This window comes from Bactrocera latifrons, unplaced genomic scaffold (assembly GCF_001853355.1).
Source record: "Bactrocera latifrons isolate USDA-ARS-PBARC rearing strain unplaced genomic scaffold, ASM185335v1 scaffold_22, whole genome shotgun sequence".
In the NCBI taxonomy this organism is placed as follows: domain Eukaryota; kingdom Metazoa; phylum Arthropoda; class Insecta; order Diptera; family Tephritidae; genus Bactrocera; species Bactrocera latifrons.
The window spans coordinates 517,783-538,715 of record NW_017535741.1 but is presented as its reverse complement, the minus strand read 5'-3'; the positions used below and the strand labels follow the sequence as shown (position 1 = coordinate 538,715).

The window sequence follows — 20,933 nt, the reverse complement described above, 5'->3', positions numbered from 1 at the left end:
GACAACTATGGATGTATATTTTCTTGATTTGGAGGACATCACCTCCATCCATACATACCCGTTTTAGCCCCGAAACCGAGGGATTTACCCTAAAATTTGTTATTGACTAATTAAAAACGTACATTTCTTTTACATTAAAAAGCCAATAAATATAATTATTGTAACGAAAGACTCTTTGTAAGTATTATTCTTAAACCTTGTTTAAACAAGTAGAGCATTTAGTACAATGGAAAAACATCTTTATTTGTTTTGATTTTGAAATACACGATTAATAGTCATCTTCTTAAATATTTTCATTAAAACAATTATTATATATTTCCTAATTCACTAAATGAAAAAATGTTGGTTAAACTTACATTGAATTATAAAATTTGAAAGTTAACAATTTTTAAATAAAAACCATATTTTTTAATTAATAAATGAAAATGCGGAATGCCAGCTCTTTTGCAAAACAAAAAGCAACTGAGCAATATCTTGTGCTCCAAATGACATTTAGCAACGAAAGAAACGTATTATCTTGAAGGAAACAGGGGAGAAACCTTCATCCTTTGACAAAAACTTTAAGTTTTTGGCGTTGACCAAACCTCAACACAAACTTATTTGTGAAAAAATATAGCATTCTCTGCTGTATGCTATTTCTATTACGTTTCTATTTATTTTATATATGGAAAAAAAATACATGAATTGTTTACCATTTTGTCCTCAAATAAGCTTAGTAAAATACTTATTTCACTCTGTTGAAAACATTTTGATTTCAGTTTCCCATACAAACTTATCAGCTGATAAGGAATTTAAAATTTCAAAGAAAAACAAAATGATGGCAGCACATGAGATGCCAAAACATTCCACTGGAATTTGTTTGGCGGGAAAGTCAGAGGTAATTGGAATTGTCATCGGTTATTGTGCTTGTTGAAAAATTTCGCCAGAGACAATTGCAAATTGTAGTCAAGAAAAAGAACGTATAAATCTAAAATAAGCATAAAAATATTATTTAATTGTATTTAATTAAAAGACGATCAAAAACATCTGAAATAAGTGACTTTTCGACGAGTTGGTTGTCTTTGCATCGCCTACGACATCATGGCAAAAGTGCATATCACAAACGTGGTCGTATTAGACAATCCAAGCAGCTTCTTCAATCCTTTTCAATTTGAGCTTACTTTCGAGTGTATTGAAGAGTTAAAAGAAGATCTGGAATGGAAGATGATTTATGTTGGATCAGCCGAGTCGGAGGAATATGATCAAGTGCTGGACACGATATATGTTGGACCCGTACCAGAAGGACGTCACATATTTGTCTTTCAAGCAGATCCACCCGATGTGACGAAAATTCCAGAACAAGATGCTGTGGGCGTGACAATAGTACTACTTACGTGCTCATATCGTGGACAGGAATTTGTACGTGTTGGTTATTTCATTAATAATGATTACGCCGATCCAGAAATGCGTGAAAACCCGCCACCAAAGCCTTTGTTCGACAAATTAACGCGAAATATATTGGCTACCAAACCGCGCATTACCCGCTTTAAAATAAATTGGGACGACACACCGTCTAATGGTTTGTTAAACGGCAATGGTCAGTTACATGCGCATGCTATGGGCAATACGGATGAGGGAGCTTCAACTTCGACATCAGCAGGAGTGTTGTCAGCTGGTTCAAATGGTAATAGCTTCAATGGTACGGGGTGCGAGTCAATGGATACACCAGAAGCGGCATGCGATGATAACAGTCTGAATATGCCTATTGAAAATGGTGTTAATGCGCTGAATGAAAACTCTAATTCGCTTGCCATGGAGTGCTAGGGTATTGTTTCCTTTAGTTAACCTACACCAGCGCCTGTTTATCGCCCTCTGTATACAAGTATTTTTGTACCTACCATCTAAAACCGTGCATTCTACAATCAGTGCTTATGCATCGGTCTGAAAATATCTCATTGTTCGTCTTTATTTCAGCTTTCTTCAGTTTATAAGATATGTTTATCATTTCGTTTATTTTTCTAATACATTAATATTTTATTGAAGATGTTTAGTAATCTAATAAGCTACTTTAATGAAAATAATTTATAAATATAGAAAACAAATTATATATAAGAGTGTTTGTATGATTCCCATTAATATAATGAAATTATTGTGCTAGCGAGAAAAATCAATGAGCTTTTTTAAAAAATGTTAACCGTTATGTGCCGGTTGTGCCGTATTAGTTTCTATATCTGCACTTCTCTCGAATGTAAATATGATACAATATTTTAACCGAGAGTTTGACTATAGAAGATCAAAATTAAGGCTTTTCCTCTCTATTTTTAAACATTAGTGGAGAAATTATTATTTTGAATGATTTTAGGTATGGTCTACCGATTTATCCTTTTATAGGTGTGAATTACACAATGTAGCAGCATAAACAAGATATTGGCAATTACAGCTTTGGGAAATGATGTTGTAACTCTCGTTTCCTTTTGACTACCTATATCAGATTTTTATGGTAAAAATGCAACTATCTAATAATTTAATTTTATTTTAGGTTGTCCCTGTTGATACTCATGTGAGACCGATAACAAAACAACTCTATCTAAATAACGAACCTGGCGTTCATACATGCATATGTATATATGTATGTTTGTTTATAAGTTTTTAAAAAACAAAAAAAAAAACGCATTAAATATTTCAATTTTAATAACCCACTTCTAAGCTGTCAATCACTTAGACGAAAAATAAAAATTCTATATATTTTCATATTATTATAAATAAATTATAATAAAAAAAATCGCAAAATATTAAAAGCACAAAATTCTAAAATTCTTGTAAATGAAATGAATCAGGATAACAAACTTGGAGGAAATGAGGGTGGTATTTGCTGTACACCGGCGTGTCCCCCCCGCGAACGCCAACCGATTCCATCAATGTAAGCCAAATGTTGTATTCGTCTCTTGAATCCCGATATTTGAATATTTTGTAAATGTCCTTAGTGCTAAACCATTTGAAGCCCCTTGTACTTCGACCTGTCTTTGCGTGCCTAAAATGTGTAGTATTTTTGGTGGACACGACTATAATGCGCCCGGACCTGACCCCAAAGCTTGCAGTCCACGTAAGTCCCTGCTACGGCCATTATTCTATTTTAATTAAAATACATTCCGCTGTCATACCAGGCAAGTCAAAAAATACCAATTTGAATACCTTGGGTGCACCGATCGGCGTCTTGCAAGCTACAATTACAACGAAATCCAGCACTCCCGATGTGCATCCTCATCGTTTTGCCACGACATTAGTGGCATTTATGAAAGTATATACAACACCGGAAAGCCAATGGACTGAGGAGACTATGGATGGTCTTCTAAAAGAAGGTCAAGCTTTGTTGGTTAAACCAGCTGATCCCGAGTATAATGTTGACTCTCCATTGCATATCTATTCACCATTGGAGGCCAAAGTAAAGCGTTGGCATAAGGTGGATGACATCGCCTTTCAAGTAGAGTTGGGTGAGAAGTATTATTTTAGCCCACCGGTCGGCCCAGAAGAGGGTCCCCCACCCGATATGACCATGGATAAATTTAGAGTCGCTATGAAAAAATTCTTTTCGAAGCATCGATTTTGTCTCATCAAGGTTGCTGGCACTTATAAAATGGTATGGCGCTCCCGGGGTGTTTATTTCGTGCTGGATTTGTATGGTCGTAAGCCAGAAGATTTAGAAACGGACAAAGAAAATGGCAGAGCAATGTTGATCTGTCTTAAAGCGCTGGATAATGTGATACATTTGATAAATAATTTGTCCGGCATACAACCTACGGATCCTTTCAATTTGCGCGAAATGAAGGTGGTGAAGATGACCGGTACCGACGGTAAGACTATGAGCCGTGATTTCGGAAAGCGTGAACATCAATATCAGGTCATTAGTGACGACTATGCCGTGTTGAAGGGGGAAACACATCTATTACGCAACAGCCCCGATCCGATACGCACGCGTAGTGCACTACCGGTAGGCGTCGCAGCCTTGTTGGCGGCCAAGATTGATCATCCAGCTACATGGAACGAGAGAATGGTCGAAAAGATCATTTGCTATGGTGTAAACGTGTGTGTCTGCTGTTGGGAGCAATGTGTGAAAGCAAAAGAACCGATCGATATCGAACGATTTCCAAATCGCCTTAAGATTGCACAGTTCAAAGCTAGATACACGCTCACGCCGCGTAAGTTCACTGGCACCTGGAAATGTGTGCCGAACTTTAAGCAAACCGAACTGGAAGCTGCTCTGATTAGTAGTTTCGACGCTGGAGACAATAATTTGCTAGTGCAAATCGATCAAAATATTTATGCTATATTCAAAAAGAATAACTTCTTTTACTTGTTCGATCCTTACCGCCATCGCATTGAAGGCATGCCCGTGGAGGAAGATAAAAAGGAAGTCGAAGTGAAAAGAAATGCAACTTTAAGAATGTTTCGCTCATTAGAGATGCTGTTGAAGGTGTTTACCCAGATGCTTTTGGAGACCAATCGCACCACACAGTTCGCAGTGCACACACTCAAAATTAATAATATAGAATTTGCTGCGAATGAAACAATTGGAGCGCCCGATGAACCAATATTGAATGAAGACATCGACGTAAAGTCACTGAATGAGACGCTTTGCTTCGAGGAAGACGAAACGAAGTGTAAACTTGATTTGGGTGGTGACGATGAGGATGAAGAGGACATCACATCTGGAATTGTGCAAATGGAAATGCCGGAGAGGAGTGAAACTGAGGAGTCAGAAGAAGAATTGGAAGAGGAAGAAGGTGGAATAGAAGATCTGGGTGAATACGAATCTTCTTCGAGCGGTGATGGTCATCGACATGGCAAGGGTAGAAGAAAGAAAAGCAAAGGTCGTAAGCATAAAGCTGGTGACGGCGGCGGGAAGGGGAAAAAGAAAGACGGAAAAGGCAAAGGGAAGAAAGGCAAAGCAAAAGGAGAAAAAAAAGACAAAATAAAGAAAGAGAAAAATAAGCGAAAAGAGAAGGGTGATAAATCAGAAAAAGGTAAGAAAGGAAAGAAGGACAAAGATAAAGAAAATAAAGACAAGAAGAAAAAGGATAAGAAAGAAAAAGATGCTTCAGATAAGAGGAAGTCCGAAAAGGATAAAGACAGAGAAAAACGTAAATCAGAAAAAGAAAAGCCGGATAAGGAAAAGGCTGAAAAGGACCGAAAAGATAAGGATAAAGACAAAACCGATAAGGATAAAGATAAGGACAAGGATAAGGACAAAGATAAAGACAAGGACAAAGACAAAGCTAAGGACAAAGACAAGGATAAGGACAAAGACAAACGCACTGAGAGTGAGGTTAAGCGCACTGACTCTACAAAAAAGGGTGATGATGATGGGCGTAAGCCAGGTGATGGCAGTCGTATCGGTGGAGACCACGATGGTCGTTATGGTCGAGATGGGCAAGATGACCGTAGTAGTCGCGAGGCTCGTGATACTCGTAAGAAACATGGCGAAGATGATCGTTCAACTTATGGTCGTACCGATTCAAGTTGTGGGGACGATGGCAGATATGGAGATGATTATCCGCCGCTCACGTGCAAACCCAACAGCTACCCAGGCTATTCTTGCGTGGCTTACGATATGGCTGTTGTCGGCTCTGAGAGCGGCACTTATGAGAGTATCTGCAAACTTTTGCGCGCCGGTTTTAAATGCGCCGACCGCATACTCACAATGACACCGTGGGGTAACTATGTGGTATTTCGTGGACGCGCTTGTTATGACAAAATATATTTCCTATTCGATGGTTGTACATGTAATGTGAATCGTTTCCGCCATTTGGATCTGAACTGTGGCACAGCTGGTTTGATATGCTTTGAGAATATGCATGATATTATTTGTTACATACTCGACTCTCAGAAAATACGCAGTAATCTGAAGAAGAGTCGAAAGAAATTGGTTGATGAAATTTGCCGGCAGTATTGCTGATTTAAAAATTCTAAAACACAGGATTTACGAGAATTTGAACAAAAAAAAAAAAAAAAATAAAAATAAGAAGCTATGATCTCCACAAGGTTTTCGATAAAATATGTGTATATTTGTTTACTTTTCTATCAATGAAATGTTTTGTATTAAAGGAAAAATAAAAAATCTCTGACCGAAAATCGGTAACAATAATGCCCTGAGAAATTTGTTTTAAGATCCTTAACTTAAGACTTAGATCGCAGATATAGACAGGTACTAAAGAGTTCTAGGTATATTCTTTTACAATAAATTTTATTGAAGATAATCTAGAAGTATGCGCAGTTAGGGACCTCTGATGGTTTGAAGTTTAATCAGCTGGTTGAAAAAGATCAAGCTTTCCATGAATTATTTCGGCTCCTGTTCGCTTCATTGTATTGTATTTTATACTAAGGGCAACCGATAAATCATATAGCCGTCGAGAGATGATGCTAAAGATACGATGTACGATATTCTTGCCATTATTCTTTTAAGGTGTTTTTTTTTGTTTTACTCGTAGAGCTTCGTACCCTAAATGAGTTCGAAACAACCCACTAAAAGAAAATGGAGATTATCCAACTGCAAAATAGGAAAACTACAAAAAAAAAAAAAAACGTTCTACATTTCTCATATTGAAGGCCAGTTCTTTGGTTTATCATAGTTCGCCAAGCGCGAAGACACGATCTTGACTGGTTCTATAAGAGAAATATGCCAAGAAGAGTTTTTAAGTTTGCACTTTCCCAATCCCTATTTTTTTTCATAATGACGGTCTTTATGATAGCGATGAACAGATTTATCATATTCCACACTTTCTTTTCGGTTGTATTTTTATATTTGCGATTGTTCAAATACGAATAAATAGTAAATCATATGTCTTTAGGATCATATATGCCCACAAACGATTATTTCAATTTATCACACTCATTTGAGGCATTTGCCGAAATGAATTTAGTTCCTTCAATGGAAATTCGAAAAAAAGTCAATAGCAACAGAATTGTCAGGCGATACATACCTATCCAAAATAAGGGCTAAAACGTACTTTATAGAATTGCAAGAGATTATTTGTCCTAATCATTAAAAGATATTTCCGTCTTTTGAAGAACTCGACATCAACGCGTCTTGAAAGGCTAAATTACACTACCTCACAGTTCGAGTAAATGGACAATTTCGGTATCCATTGTTATTTGTTAGTAATCGGCTTTTATGTCTATAACTTCTACTGCCGTCGATATACTTTCAGACTGTGCTATCCTCACTCCCAGTGCTTTCTTATGCGAGAAGAAACGATGGGAAGCTTTTTGGAAGCATATAATTTGATTTACGGACCAAGGGAGATCACTTAGTGAATTTGCGATCATCTGGATCATTTCCGTAGTACACGTTTGAAGTGAAAGTACCTGTACGGTTCACCGCCTGCATTATAATTAGAATTGGATTTTTTGACTATAATTTTCGGACTTCCGTAGAGCAAGCATAAAACCACGTGCGATCGGTAAATAGCTTTCACAAGTGACATCGCTTCACTATATGCGCTCTTGAAAATGTTCCAAGAAGATCCGACGTTTTTCAGCCAAATTTTGTTCAGCGAGGAAGACCATTTCTGGCTCAATGAATATGTAAACAAGCAAAATTGCCGCATATGGGACGATATGTCGACCGTTGTAACGCCATGATAACCGACTATTTGATGTCTGAAATTGAAGCTCGTGATCTCGGCGACATTTGGCTTCATCAGGACGACGGCACTTCCCGTACATCACAACAATCAATGAATTTATTGAGAGAACACTTCGGGGAGCAGAAAATTTCACGTTTTGGGCCGGCCGATTGGCCACCAAGATCGTGTTATATCACACCGCCGTTAGTTTTTTTCCTCTGGGATATATAAAGTCTAAAGTCAATGCTTACGATCCCGCTTCGACTCAGGCCTTGGAGCAAACATCGCGTACGTCATTCGGCAATTATCGGTCGAAATACTAGAACGAGGCATGGAAAATTGGACTCAACGGATGGACTATGTGAGACGTAGCTCTCCAACATTTGAAAGAGATTCCAAAGAATGTTCTTTAGAATGATAATAAAAATTCCCCAATAAATTGGAAGTTTCGGTGTTTTTTCTTGAAAAAAATAGGCAGCCTCGAAATGGACCACCATTTAGAAGAAATAAAACACTGCAAATATATATTTTCGGTGAACTCTTATAAGTTTAATTTTTATTTCACAATATTTTTGTAAATACAAGTAAGTATTTATGCACGTACATATATGTATGTATATTTAATATATGTATAGTTTTGTATATATTTATGAGTGTATGTATATGTATTTGTATATGCATGTACTATACATAAATACCGTATGTGAGTGCTATATATGTACTGTCTCTTATACACATCTAGATGTGTATAAGAGACAGATATATGTATGTGTAATAAGCTTTTATTTACTTTACATTTGCAAATAAGAATTTATATATGTATATGAGTTTTCACTGTATGTATATATCTAGTATGTACGAATTTATGCTCGTTGTAAACTACTAAAAAATATGTCCTTAAAAAGAGCTAAAGAGGCTTTTATCAGTTTTTGCACAAATTCAATAGAAAATTACACATTTCATAGCACTTTCTGTGTGTGTTTTGTTTTTGTTTTTTTTTTTTTTTTTTTTTTTTTTTTTTTTTGTTTTTTTTTTTTTTTTTTTTTTTTTTTTTTTTTTTTTTGTTTAATCTTGTTCCGATCTTTTACATTTTCCGCTTGTGTACTGATTTTGCAACATAAATTTATGTTTTTGAGTTTAAGGCACTGAAGCAAAAATTCGTGCAAAATACCATTGCAACTTCAAAAGTGATGTACAACTCACTCAAAATATATACACACACTTATTTCTTTATGTATGCAAAATTTTTCTCGCTTTTTTGTTTCACTAAAGATAAGTTTTCGCAAATAAATTTCTCCTTGACATTTTCAAAAAAAAATTTTCAATAAATTTCGTGATTCATTCTCTACTAATTTAAACTCTAATTCTGGTTGCTTTTCAACGCTTTAGATTTCTCCCAAATTTCGTTGAGTTGCACAGTTGTGTTTCTGTTACTAGTATTTGGCAAACGCAAAATATATGTGGATGAAAGCAAGATTTGCAGCAAAACTTTGAAATATGATCGACAATAAATTATTAGGAAATAGGAAAAGTTTAGTTCTAAAGCTATGCAGATATACATATAGGTATACTATATATAACTCAATAAACACGATTTCTTTACTAAAGCTCTCAAAAAACTTTTTTAATGAATAATGACCTTGTTATAGTCCTCCTATTCGTTACCTTGAAGCTAGAGTTGGAACCTGACGTCCTACAATATGGAATGTAAAGATCTTATATAATATATGTACTTATTAAGCCATAATTTCAATTAATAGAGACGATTCATTTTCCAAAGATTTTAGTTCGTTCCTATTCTTCCTTGCACTCTAAACTTTTGACTTCTGCTCATGAGGCAACCGTTATTTGAAGAAGCTATTGCAATGTAGATCGGACCTAGCTAAACTGTGCGGCCAGCTCTCTTAAATCCGTTAAAAGTTTAAATGATATACTGTTACGATTTCAGAAATAAAATTTTCCAATTAAAAAGCGTTCCTTTGCAAGTTGTGGATATGCAGTCCCCATACTGAGGCTCCGGGACCTGAGCCTGATTTAGTTTGGCAGTTATCGAAAAATACTCATGTGTTTGTCTTATAAAATTTATCGTTGACGTAATAGAGACACTTTTTCGAAAATCAGAGAATAAAGCTACTGGTGCGTGGTTGCTGAAAAAGGTTGTATACGATTAATATTACCAAGTATTTAAGTTATATAAATTGTTAAGTTAACACTAATGCAAAAAAAAAAACTAGAATTTGTTTAAATTGAGAAAAGAACAAACCTGCGGAGCGCAATTTAAGTGAAACGAACTATCAAACATTCGCATTAAATGTGCCCGAAGTATACCGCCCCTTCTTTCATGAGGCCTCGAATAATCTTTGTCAACGCACTACAAAAAAATTAAGGAATACTCGACATAATCCTTGTATTAATTATTTTCTTGAATTTTTGTATCTAAATCATAACCATAGAGAGCTGTCAAATTATAAGAAGTTCACTACGCTGCTGGCTGGATTAGTTTTAAAAACACAGGACCAACGACAAAGGTCAGAGTCTCAATCGAAGTACCCTGAACTAATGTTTCTTCCTTTTAAACTACCCTTTTTTACTTTTGGGAACAATACATTTGTCTGAAGATATTAATCAATCCATTGTTTAAAAAATTCGTTTTTTTAAAGAAATAATTATTCTGCTTCTAAAACGCTAAGACTATGTGATTTACATAAGAGTATCTATTCACTTCCTAAACCCTGAGTGCTTACAACTATTGCACATACGCTTAAAATATCCCTAAAATAGTGAAAACAATTTGCAATTAACGAAATTGCTCTTGACTTTAAAGCCACAGCACAAATTACAATGCGCTGCAGTTCTAATTCTAGAAAACAATACGATGATGTCAAATAAGGACGAATGTGTGTGAAAACAATAATTGCTCTACTTAAAATATTAAGTAATTAAGTGTGTACCTAAAATTACACTCATATACTTATAACAATACAAATCCAAGTACAATATTTATGTTGACTTTGAAGTGTCTTCATTATACATATGTATACCATATTGTAGAATAGTTAAGAAATGAATGCTTGTCTTACATTATATATTTTTATGAAGATCCCTATACACATATATACGTACATATGTACATATTTATTGAACAAAATCATGCAGTGATCCCCAAAAACCTGTGTAATCGTAAGACATCCAATGAACCCTGCAACTGCTTAGATTGAGTTCTCTTGGAAGATAAATTCGCTTTTGAGCTAATTGTGAGCCAAAGCCAGAACGAGGCAGCAACAGTACATTTACTGAAGAGATGTTTCAAGATTTTTACTTTTAAATTAGCGTTTTTCTAAAAGTGCTCCAATTGTCTTGTCTTATTAGCAATTTCTGCTAGAGTGGTACTTGGGGTTTAAACTCAGTAATGACAACAGTAAGAAATGAAATTTCTGAATCTGAAGCTACACACAATTTTGCCACCAACACATTAAAATCATAAGTAAATTTTATAGTTTCGCAACAATAATAACAAATAATTAATAATTTTACAACAGACAAAATTCCTCAAATTTAAACTCCAAATATATATATAGTAGTAAATATTGCGACAATAGAAAGAATGAAGAAAGTAATGGAAAACTATTCGAACAATAAAGGCCCTTTCCTCCATATTTGGTTAGCAATTTAACATAACTGGTAAGTTCTGGTAAACTTTACCGAAAGATGGTTAATTGGTTAGTTTCTGGCCAGAACAGAATGACAGCTGTATGCTATAACATCTAAGAGCAGAAACTATTTGGAGTAATGTGGACTATATTTCTTATCTTGCGCATAAAGCTTCGAATGTGGTGTTAAAATAATTTTTTTTTGGAAAAGTACGAAGATGATAATCTGACGACCGCAAAGTCGTCGGTATTTGTATTTGATGAACGATTGTCAGCTGACCAGGGATATCTTAACAACCACAGTAGTTTAATTCATTTTATTATTGGGTGTTGCTATTTTTTTAAATGACATTAAAATAATACTCAATATTCGTAATAATATAATTTACCAACTGACTTGCAGTAAAAAGTTTTCACAAGTAAACTTGGTCCTTAACACGCGTTGCCTACATTTAGGGTTGTAATCGAGGTACCCACTTAGATTAAAATAACAATAAAATAAAGCTCTCAAAAGAAGCCAAATTATGTGCTTAAGGTCAATTCAATGTATTGTGATTACAATTGGAGAATTGTGTAAGGATTTTCGATATTCTACTGATATAGACGCAGAATAAATTAAAAAAAAGTACAGATATTTTTTAGTTATAAGGTAGGTAAAGTAGCTACCTCATCTGCTTTTAGGCGCAAGAAGTATAAAATTAATTTTCTGCTGGTAGCACAGATTAGAGCTGCAAATAATAATACCTTGATAAAATAATTGAATTAACATTTGTTTTTTTAATTTTGTAATCTCGAAAATCATTATTAGAAATAACACTTAAACCCAAATACGCTCTGGAAAAATAGACTTAATCCCAAAAAAAATGGAAAAAGTTGTAATACCAAGAACCGGATTAAATATAACAAAAATTACTTTTATTTTATTCTTAATTCTGATTAAACTAAAAAATTAAATGTACTTTAAAAATATATTAAATTAATTTGAATTGAATTTCCAATTCTTAAACAAAAATTATTGATTTTAAAAATTCGCAATTCGGGCTAAGCTAAATCGAATATGTACGAAAAAACTACATTGAAATTATGTACGGACGGACTCCTGATGAACTTAACAAACTGACCTCGCAGAAAAGAGGAGTCATATTTATGGTACATATGTATAGAAAAGTATATACATATGTACTATATATAATGAATCAATTATATACTAAAATATTTATGTATATTTATTGTTTGCTGAATTAAATTAAACAATGTATTACTTACAACAAATAATAGCCAAACAAAAAGTATTTACTTAAGTTTTAAAACAATAAATCTATGAAATGTGTGTGTATGTATGTATGTATTTAAGTATTTAAATTACGTGAACACATAAGACAACTTAACTTAAATAAAGATATGAGCTACACACATACTTAAAAATAGATGTATGTATTTCTATTAAAACATATAAGTACATAATATAAACGTATATGCAACTATAAGGATGTATTCGTGGAATAGCAGGCACAGGCAAGCAATCTCGTCGCTTCCATTACGAAACTAAGTACATTTGCAATCAAGTACAATTTAATAACTGGACTTTATACACAAATAGCTTAAGGTAATTATATATGGACAGTTTACATAAATATATAATGATGTTCTTGTTTTAATATTATTTTCTTTTTGTAATTTTGCGTTATTGTAATTTAAATAGTATTTATTTTAAAAGTAATTGAATATCAAACGCTCAACAAGTAACTTGAACTCTTTATAAATGGCGAGACTCGAGATAAGTGCATCACAATTTAAAAACAAATATACTTATTTACATATATATGTATGTGTGTTTATATGGAACAGTTGTTGCGGAAATGGTTACATACATCTAATAAATATTTAAAGTTTCCACAAGACAGAGAAATTTTTAAATTTTAATTATAATGGTTTTGTATATATGACATGATACTCACAAATAAGTATAGGCAAAACATTAAATTATTTACTCCGTCACAGTACCGTGGATTGTGATGAACATTAGTGGATTATGAAAGATATAACGTCATTATTATATAATGAGTTTCAATGTGGGCCTACTATGTATACTTTGAGAGGCGTTATTTCTTATTTGGCTTCGTAGTACCGCACGTAAATTGCAAAAATACTGTAGCTTGAAGGTTGAACTTTACATCAAATTTAGCTTTAAGGTTTTTTCCTCTTATGTAACAGTATTTTACGCAAAAATTGCGTTATTTATTTGTTTACTTAAAAGTAAAGAAGAGAAAACTCATGTGCAAGAAAAAAATATATATTAAATCGTTTTGAACAATGATCGTCATTAGTTACCGGCGATCCTACTAAATTTGGTAGAAATGTATGAAACTATCTACCTTCAATAAATTCAATTAAAAATATATTATAATTCCAAATAGCAGAGTATTTTGAAATATATATTTTTAGTGTTCTTCTCTTTCGATTTACGCCGAATATCTCCTATTCCAAGTAAGCTACCTTAAAAAACTTGGAAGTATTGCTATTTTTATTTATTCATTATATTCATCAAAGAAAGATCGAAATATGTATTGTCCTGATTTAGCATTGTTGATTTCGATCCTTTGCGAACTATCGAACGGGTTCAATGCTATACGTCCAGCGGATGATCATTTTTTTCATAACTAAAACTGCTTTTTCTTATAATAAAACAAATGCTCATCAGTTAACCTTTTAATTTTTTACTCATCTGTCATTGTACATTTGGAATTTCCTGTTATCTAAAGTTCGGTTTTCAAGATTTTGATACAAATGAGACAATTTAATACAAATCTCGTAACTAACGGTTACTATGAACACTGCGGTAATATAATAAATACTTTTGCCTTAGTGAAGTGAGTATTTGTATGAGCTCTCAAAGTCCTTTATCATAACACGATTGATTACGAATAATAAAGCTAGCGATACAAGACTTCAACAGTCGATCAAATGCTTCTTTTCCGGCAAATGGAGCATGCGATTACTTTGAAATCTTAATGAAGTAACAGTCGGTATTTGAAAATACATACATATGTATGTACATGTGTGTAGTATATAAGTATTTATGTTTTTAAATAATGTGCACATACAACAATTTACTTGCTTATTGTTCAAACTAAATATTATATAATAAGCACTTAATTACAATGTAATGGGTACTTAATTTAATGCAATCCTTTGTAAATGTATGTAATTATGTAAGTAATTATACATATTATGACTAATTACTAATGACAAGATGTCTGACTTGTTTGTTGTACACTTATCGTAACGGTTACTTAATAAACTGGTAGTTTGTAATATTAAATACAGGACATTAAAGTTTTTTTCTGAGATACATATGTATGTACTTGAACTAAAGCGAAATTGTTCTGCGTTTATAATTTCTTTTTCGTTTTCCTATAATTTTTTTTGTTTTTGTTTTTGCATGCTACTTTTGATGTGTTTAATGGAACTATAGCCTCATACAACATAGTATAAGTAAATATACATTTTTAGCTATGCGTGGAATAGGTATAGTTCATGAGCCTGTTTAGTACTTGTTGATGGGCGTTCACAAGCTTAGACCATGTCCACTGCGCCGTCCGCTTCGTATGTCGGTATGGAGATGACATCGCTGCGTTTGGGTATGTTGGACAGGCCGACATTACATGACTCGGCAACGGGTATGTTTATTGCTCTGGTTGTTGTTGCATATTTTTGTTGTGCTTGCTGTTGTCGTTGTTCGCGCCTTTGTCGTTGTGTTGCTGTGGCAGCCGTTGCTGTTGTTGTAGTTGGTCTACGCTCATGCTGCGTTTCGAGATCGTCAGCATCATCGCTGCTGCTACTCGACGAGACATCCTCTTCGCTGTCTGTTGTGGCGGTCGCAGCGTTGATCACCTTCTTGTTTGCCTTCATTTGTTTGAGTACTTCATCAGGATTACTTTCGAGCGTAGAATGTTGGCTGGACGGTGAGTGACTATACTCGGAGGTGTTCTCTTCATCCGATACGACGGTTACATTGCGTTTGTGTAATGGAATTTTCGGTATGATTGGTATTTTGTACCCGCGACGCGCACGCATGCCGCGTCCAATCGGTAAGCGTCCAATGCTGGAGGGGAAGAAAGGCAGTTGATTTAAGTAAAGTCGTTGCTTAGTTTATCGCAAATAATATCAGAGAAGAATAACAGTAGTTTCAATTTTTATGGCAGAGTCTTTCTGGGTGGGTGAAGTAAGCAACATTGTGGAAGATATTTCGCGTATATGAAACGACACCCCGAATCCTATACTAGAGTAGACGTCGCAAAGCAAATCGGTTCCCGCAATTGTTCTCACGTTTCCTATCTTTTGATTGTTTTCGGATCGAAAAGCTTTAAACCAGATCGATCATTTTTCTATTGAAGACGAAACCGACTCAAATCAACTAATGAGAGAAGTATTTCCTGTCTCCGTATGAATCTGTTAAAGAATTTCAACAACAACTAGAAAATCTTCGATAGGGCCAAAAGCAGTCAATAAAAAAGTGGCCGAAACACAAATGCATGTTAGAAAAGAAGAGATCTACATGGAACATACTCAATCTGAAGAATGAAAGTGAGCTGTGAAAAATCGTGCAGAATACGACGATTGTAAACCTTCCATAGATTGGGACGGAATTAATGACAATGTGTAAGTCTTTACGCATTAACGGCGGTTCAGAACCTTTTCCATACTTTCTGTCAAATTGTCGAAGATATTGATTAGTTTGTAACCAACGGGGAACTGATTTCTGTGAAGGGTTTTTTGAAAGCAATATTAAATGTATGATTTAACGAACCTCGCAGAGTTTATTTTCGAATATAGTCGAAATTGTTTTAATCTTTTTCACATAGACTTGCTCTAGAAAAGAAACAGATCAACTTTCCTTAATAAAAACCTTAAACTTGTGGTCAATTATCAGGTAGAACTCATTGACGTCCTAATCCTCTGTCCACTATTAACTGAAATCTATCGAACAGACATCTCAGTTGTATACTGGCCGGAAGTTTTAGCTTCACGCTCTTTTTATGGTGCGAGATAAAAAACAGTGTTTTGAAAGGATTTTACTTTCTACTGCGCTTACCTTCGGCGTCTAAGTCCATAATGGTAGTCGGTATCCTCACCCTCCTCATCCGACCAACTGTCATCGAATATATCTTCGTTGGATTCACCATTCGCATTGTTGCACGCTTGTTCCTCCACTGCCAAGGGCTTGTCCAATGTGTGCTGGTGTTTTCGTCGCACACTACTCGTTCTTGGCGTCATTCTTTCCAATGCGGCATCGCGACTTAAATCATGTCTGCTTGTGCCATTTCCATCGCTTGTGTTCTCATTGCCATTGTCAGACGGTTGCAGACGAGTTGTCGGCAGCTCACCTTGATTACTGATTGAGGTTGTAGTCTGTATGCTCAGTCGATTTTCATTGATAAACTTGATCACCTTTTCGCCAAGACGATCGAGATGTTCATTGGAACTACAATAATCGGGTAAGTCAAGTCTTTCGTTGCTATTGATAACATCGTCGAGCAATTGGTCGGGACTAGAGCATGCATCTTGGAATGTCACATCCAAGGGTGTCATGGAATTACCATTCAGACTGGTTGGTGTAAGCGCCGCTGCCGTTGCATCTGTCTGTTGTGGTTGGTCATTTCGATGATATATCGGCTGTTGGCTACATTGCATAGCGGTTTGTGGTTGAGCCGACTGGCGCTGCTTTATGCGATCTGTTAGATATAAAACTTCATAGGATGGCAAACCAGACTCCATAGCAAGTGTCACAGAGATATCACGCATTGCACACGAGGCATTTGGACTAATATCCATTTCACTAATATCCATGACATCGGTTTGAGTTTCAGTGTCGACCAACTTAACATTCTTACGATTTTCTGGTTCGCTTTGATATCGCCGGTCTCGACTTGGACTATATTTGGGTACAGCGGCCAAACCACCGGAACCAACCCGCCGATGTCTGCTTTTCTTTGGCTTCTGCGTGGCCACACAATATGATTTCGTCTTATTCAAATTTATAACCTGTGCGTAGAGTGTTGCCTTCAGTGGACTCTGTCAAAGAGAGTACACGAAAGTGAGTGAAGAATAGAATTTAGAAAATACGAAAATGTGGTTGCCATGGAAACAAGTTAGCATCAAGTTTGAATAATTTCGCGGTTTATGAAATAGAATGAAATTATAGAGATTTTCACAGTTACCATCGATATATTTTTGGATATGTGACGAATATTAGAATAGTTCATGATCGTTTGAAGCGGGAGATCAACGGACTATCCTAATCGGCTCAAAGCAATTTGATTTATGAATTAAGAAAAACTAAATATCTCGAATCTTGAGAGATCTAGGGTTGCCCTTATAAAATTCTTACAGCAATACTGGGAAAGGCATTTAATTCAGCAAGGAATAATGCGGCGTGCCTTTCAAACATTCCAGTTGAGCTGAGTACTGAAGATTTTTGTAGGCTATAACCCTAAGTATCTAGAAAGAGATCAATGCTCTTTTGGGAGAAGAAACTTATGGTTTCATTCAAGTTAATCCTACTAAGAGATAGCTACGTAATTTACCTCTGGCGTTGTTTCGGGGTCAGGTGATGACGACTGTTGTTGTTTTTGAGCATTTCCTGGTATATTAATAGGTGGATTAAGTCGTCTACGGTAATTTTGTATTTTTCGTAGCGTGCTGCCCAAGCGTCGCGAGGGTTTGTAACCTGGCAGTTGCTTTTCGCGCCTAAAAAAGAAAAATATACAAGAGTTGCAATTGGTATTTCTCATAAAAGGAAACTGTGAAACATACATAGCGATCTCCTTTTCTTTTTCCTGTAGTTGTGTCATGCATTCACTTAATTCTAAATACAGTCGATTTGTCTTCTCCAACTTATCCTCGTAGACCAGCCGTATGTCCTGCGCATGCTGCCACTCAGCCGTGCGCCGTCTGATCAAGTCCTGTTCATATTTATGTATGCTTGTGCCATTTTGTGAGATTTCCTTGAAATGCATACGCACTTCCTCATTCCAGGATTGCTGTGCCTCGAAGTAGCCGTTGTCGGTTTTACGCAAAAGCTCCGGACCGGCAATCTCCAAATGCGTTAATATTTGCCCGAACGAGGGACGATTTCGCGGTTTAGTATGCCAACATAAATTTACCAATAATTTGAAACCCTCTGGGCAACTGGACGGTATCGGTAGTTTCAATGAGTTATTGCCCACACCCCAAATTATGGCCGACGAGTCGACATCTTTGTACGGTATTTCACATGTTAACATTTCCCACAGTACAACACCATACGACCAGATGTCGACCTTCTCCGAGCACGGCTCGTTACGTATCACCTCAGGTGCCATCCAAGCTACGGTACCAGCGAAGCTCATTTTCGTGCTTTTCTCATTCCACTCTTTGCTTGTACCAAAATCACTGATCTTCACTATCTCTTGATGGCCAATCAGTATACTGCAGATAGAGGAAGAAACTAAATTAAGACTAACCAAGATATTTTTAGAAACTTGTATACGCACTTGGGACTCTTCAAATCACGATGTATGATTTTATGTGAGTGCAGATATTGCATGCCGTGTGCAATTTGCTTTGACCACGAGACTAAACGTGATGGCAGCATCACTTTCTTATTCCGCTGATCTTTCAGTATATTTTGTAGTGGACCATAGGGACAAAACTCCATGATTATACAAAATACAGGCGGCTGTGTGCAAACACCTCTGCGGAAAGACAACAGTTGAGTAAGAGATTATAAAGGAAATGTATTCGTTTTTAAGTACTTACTTGAATTTAATAATATTTTGATGATCCAACTTTCTTAAATGCTTAATATCTGTTTCTTTCAGTTCTTTCACCTTCTTCACAGCAACAATTTCGTTGTTCAACTTTCCACTGAAGACGGCACCTTGCGCACCGCTGCCGAGCCACTCCAACCCCGTTATGCATTCAAACGGTATTTCCCAAGCGTAATCTTTCGGATCCTTGATCTCGATAACGCCAGTCTTGGTCATAAAGGAGAGTATTGGTTTCATACAACCCAGTAGGCTTGTCATCACTCCAATACCCTTGTCATGGTAACCATTTGTGGGTGTCCACCGATGTTGACAGGTATTATCCGAACTGTCTGTACCGTTATTTTCTGGTTGTGGGCGATGAAAGTCGATGTCTGTTGTGTAGGAAAGGTTAGCGCCACCTATTCTCATATGTTCCAGTCCATCTTGAATGCAGGCCATGCTGGAAGAGTCAATATACATATAAGAATAGTATTAGTATTTTGAGTAATGATGTTAGATTGTGAAATAAAGTTATTTACGACTAAGGTAAGGACTTGAGGCTGAAGACATTACCTTAGGAAAATAATGTTACGTATATGTTACAGTTTTTTTATGTTAAAATGATTAAATAACGACGTTTTAATACATCATACAAACAACAACTCCATGAGAAAGTTTAAGTTATTCAACTGATGCAGACAGATCTTAACTATGACGAAGAGGAGTTTAATAAACTCTTGGAAGCCAGTTCAAAACTTCAAACTTTATTTAACAATCTGGACGTAAAGAAAGTTCCGGCTATTGATTAATGCTAAAGGAAACTGAAATATAGACTATAGGGTTCCCTTAAAAAATACATTTAGATCGGTCGCTTGAATGAGAACCCTAACACCATTTTACTTTCCAGAAATCTCTATTTGTACTTTGTATAAGGCCAGGGTCGGCCCGAGACAATTTACAACCTTAAGAAAACGCCAGATTCTCCGCCGTTTTGGACCTAAACAACAATGTGAACTTTTGAAAATTTTCCAAGAAATAAAATAAAAAACACGTACATTTTAATTAGAGAAACTGCACTCTCCACTGTCTGTCGACACAGGAAGTGTTAGGAACACCCGTATAGGGAACATAATGATCCAAGCAAGTGATATCCATGTAACCGGAATATGACTGGTATCATATTATCTTACATTTGATCACTATGCATACAGATTATTTGAATAATTAATATCTACACAACAAAACACGAGTGAATGAGATATAAACTACTCCAAATAACAGGGATGTTGTAATATTAAATTGGTATTTACGTAAGTTGTAACGTGCTGGGACACTTTCTTACTAGTTTGACGCTAATGCAATATATTTTAATTTGCGGAAAAACACGTTTTTTTTACTTGCCTTGTTGAAACTGCGTGGAAAGAAATAACATCGAACGGAAGATCGTATAAATGCTTGACACCAACCACCTTACTGTTTCCCAGAATTACGATAAATTTTTTAGTTTTTATTTTCCATGAAAAAAGTTGGCACGTTTCTAATATAGAATGAGGTACGTCGGCTTCATAATACCTGAATATCGAAAAATACAACAATAGCGCATTACAGACCAATATCACGTTCAAATAACAAGTGAGAAAGCGCTAATTTCGGGTGTAACCGAACGTTCAGGTACATATGGTTTGTTAGTTATATGGAGCCTGAGCAAGTTTTCAAACAATTTTATCCTTTTTAGGCACAAAGATTAACTATTATTAAAAAAACATGATCTCTAATTTCGAATACCGATACTTTCATTGGTTGATTTGCAAACAGGAAAGTGAACCGTTAGGTGAACAAACCTATTATACTCTGTGGCAAGAGTATATAAAAGCATTGCCCCGGTGGACAAT

General features: G+C 35.5%; 3 protein-coding genes across 5 annotated transcripts in view; 2 read left to right on the top strand and 1 right to left on the bottom strand.

Moving 5' to 3' along the window:
• Window positions 1–882: 882 nt before the first annotated feature.
• Window positions 883–2,091, top strand: LOC108968540 (histone chaperone asf1). The gene has a single exon (XM_018932633.1). It carries the CDS (start codon window positions 1,081–1,083, stop codon window positions 1,801–1,803), a length of 723 nt encoding a protein of 240 aa, XP_018788178.1. The 5' UTR covers window positions 883–1,080; the 3' UTR covers window positions 1,804–2,091.
• A 655-nt stretch (window positions 2,092–2,746) lies between these two features.
• Window positions 2,747–6,092, top strand: LOC108968539. The gene is made up of 3 exons (XM_018932632.1): window positions 2,747–2,899; window positions 2,964–3,082; window positions 3,144–6,092. Exons 1-3 carry the CDS (start codon window positions 2,808–2,810, stop codon window positions 5,930–5,932), a joined length of 3,000 nt encoding a protein of 999 aa, XP_018788177.1. The 5' UTR covers window positions 2,747–2,807; the 3' UTR covers window positions 5,933–6,092.
• A 6,485-nt stretch (window positions 6,093–12,577) lies between these two features.
• Window positions 12,578–20,933, bottom strand: part of LOC108968537 (mitogen-activated protein kinase kinase kinase 13-B) — a 29,650-nt gene continuing 21,294 nt past the window's right edge. For all 3 annotated transcript variants that reach the window (XM_018932629.1, XM_018932631.1, XM_018932630.1), the window contains 6 exons: window positions 19,052–19,501; window positions 18,787–18,987; window positions 18,068–18,721; window positions 17,839–18,001; window positions 16,347–17,326; window positions 12,578–15,356 (listed from right to left, as the gene is read on the bottom strand). In XM_018932629.1, coding sequence (XP_018788174.1) covers window positions 14,828–15,356; window positions 16,347–17,326; window positions 17,839–18,001; window positions 18,068–18,721; window positions 18,787–18,987; window positions 19,052–19,501 — 2,977 coding nt within the window. In that variant the 3' untranslated portion in view covers window positions 12,578–14,827. The remainder of the gene's footprint in view (window positions 15,357–16,346; window positions 17,327–17,838; window positions 18,002–18,067; window positions 18,722–18,786; window positions 18,988–19,051; window positions 19,502–20,933) is intronic.

Excerpts from the sequence above, each read along its gene's own strand:
- LOC108968540 (XM_018932633.1), top strand. The coding sequence starts at position 1,081 with ATGGCAAAAGTGCATATCACAAACGTGGTCGTATTAGACAATCCAAGC.
- LOC108968539 (XM_018932632.1), top strand. The coding sequence starts at position 2,808 with ATGAATCAGGATAACAAACTTGGAGGAAATGAGGGTGGTATTTGCTGT. Across the intron at positions 2,900-2,963 it reads CGCCAACCGATTCCATCAAT|TGCTAAACCATTTGAAGCCC; the intron begins GTAAGCCAAATG and ends AAATGTCCTTAG. Across the intron at positions 3,083-3,143 it reads CCCCAAAGCTTGCAGTCCAC|GCAAGTCAAAAAATACCAAT; the intron begins GTAAGTCCCTGC and ends CTGTCATACCAG.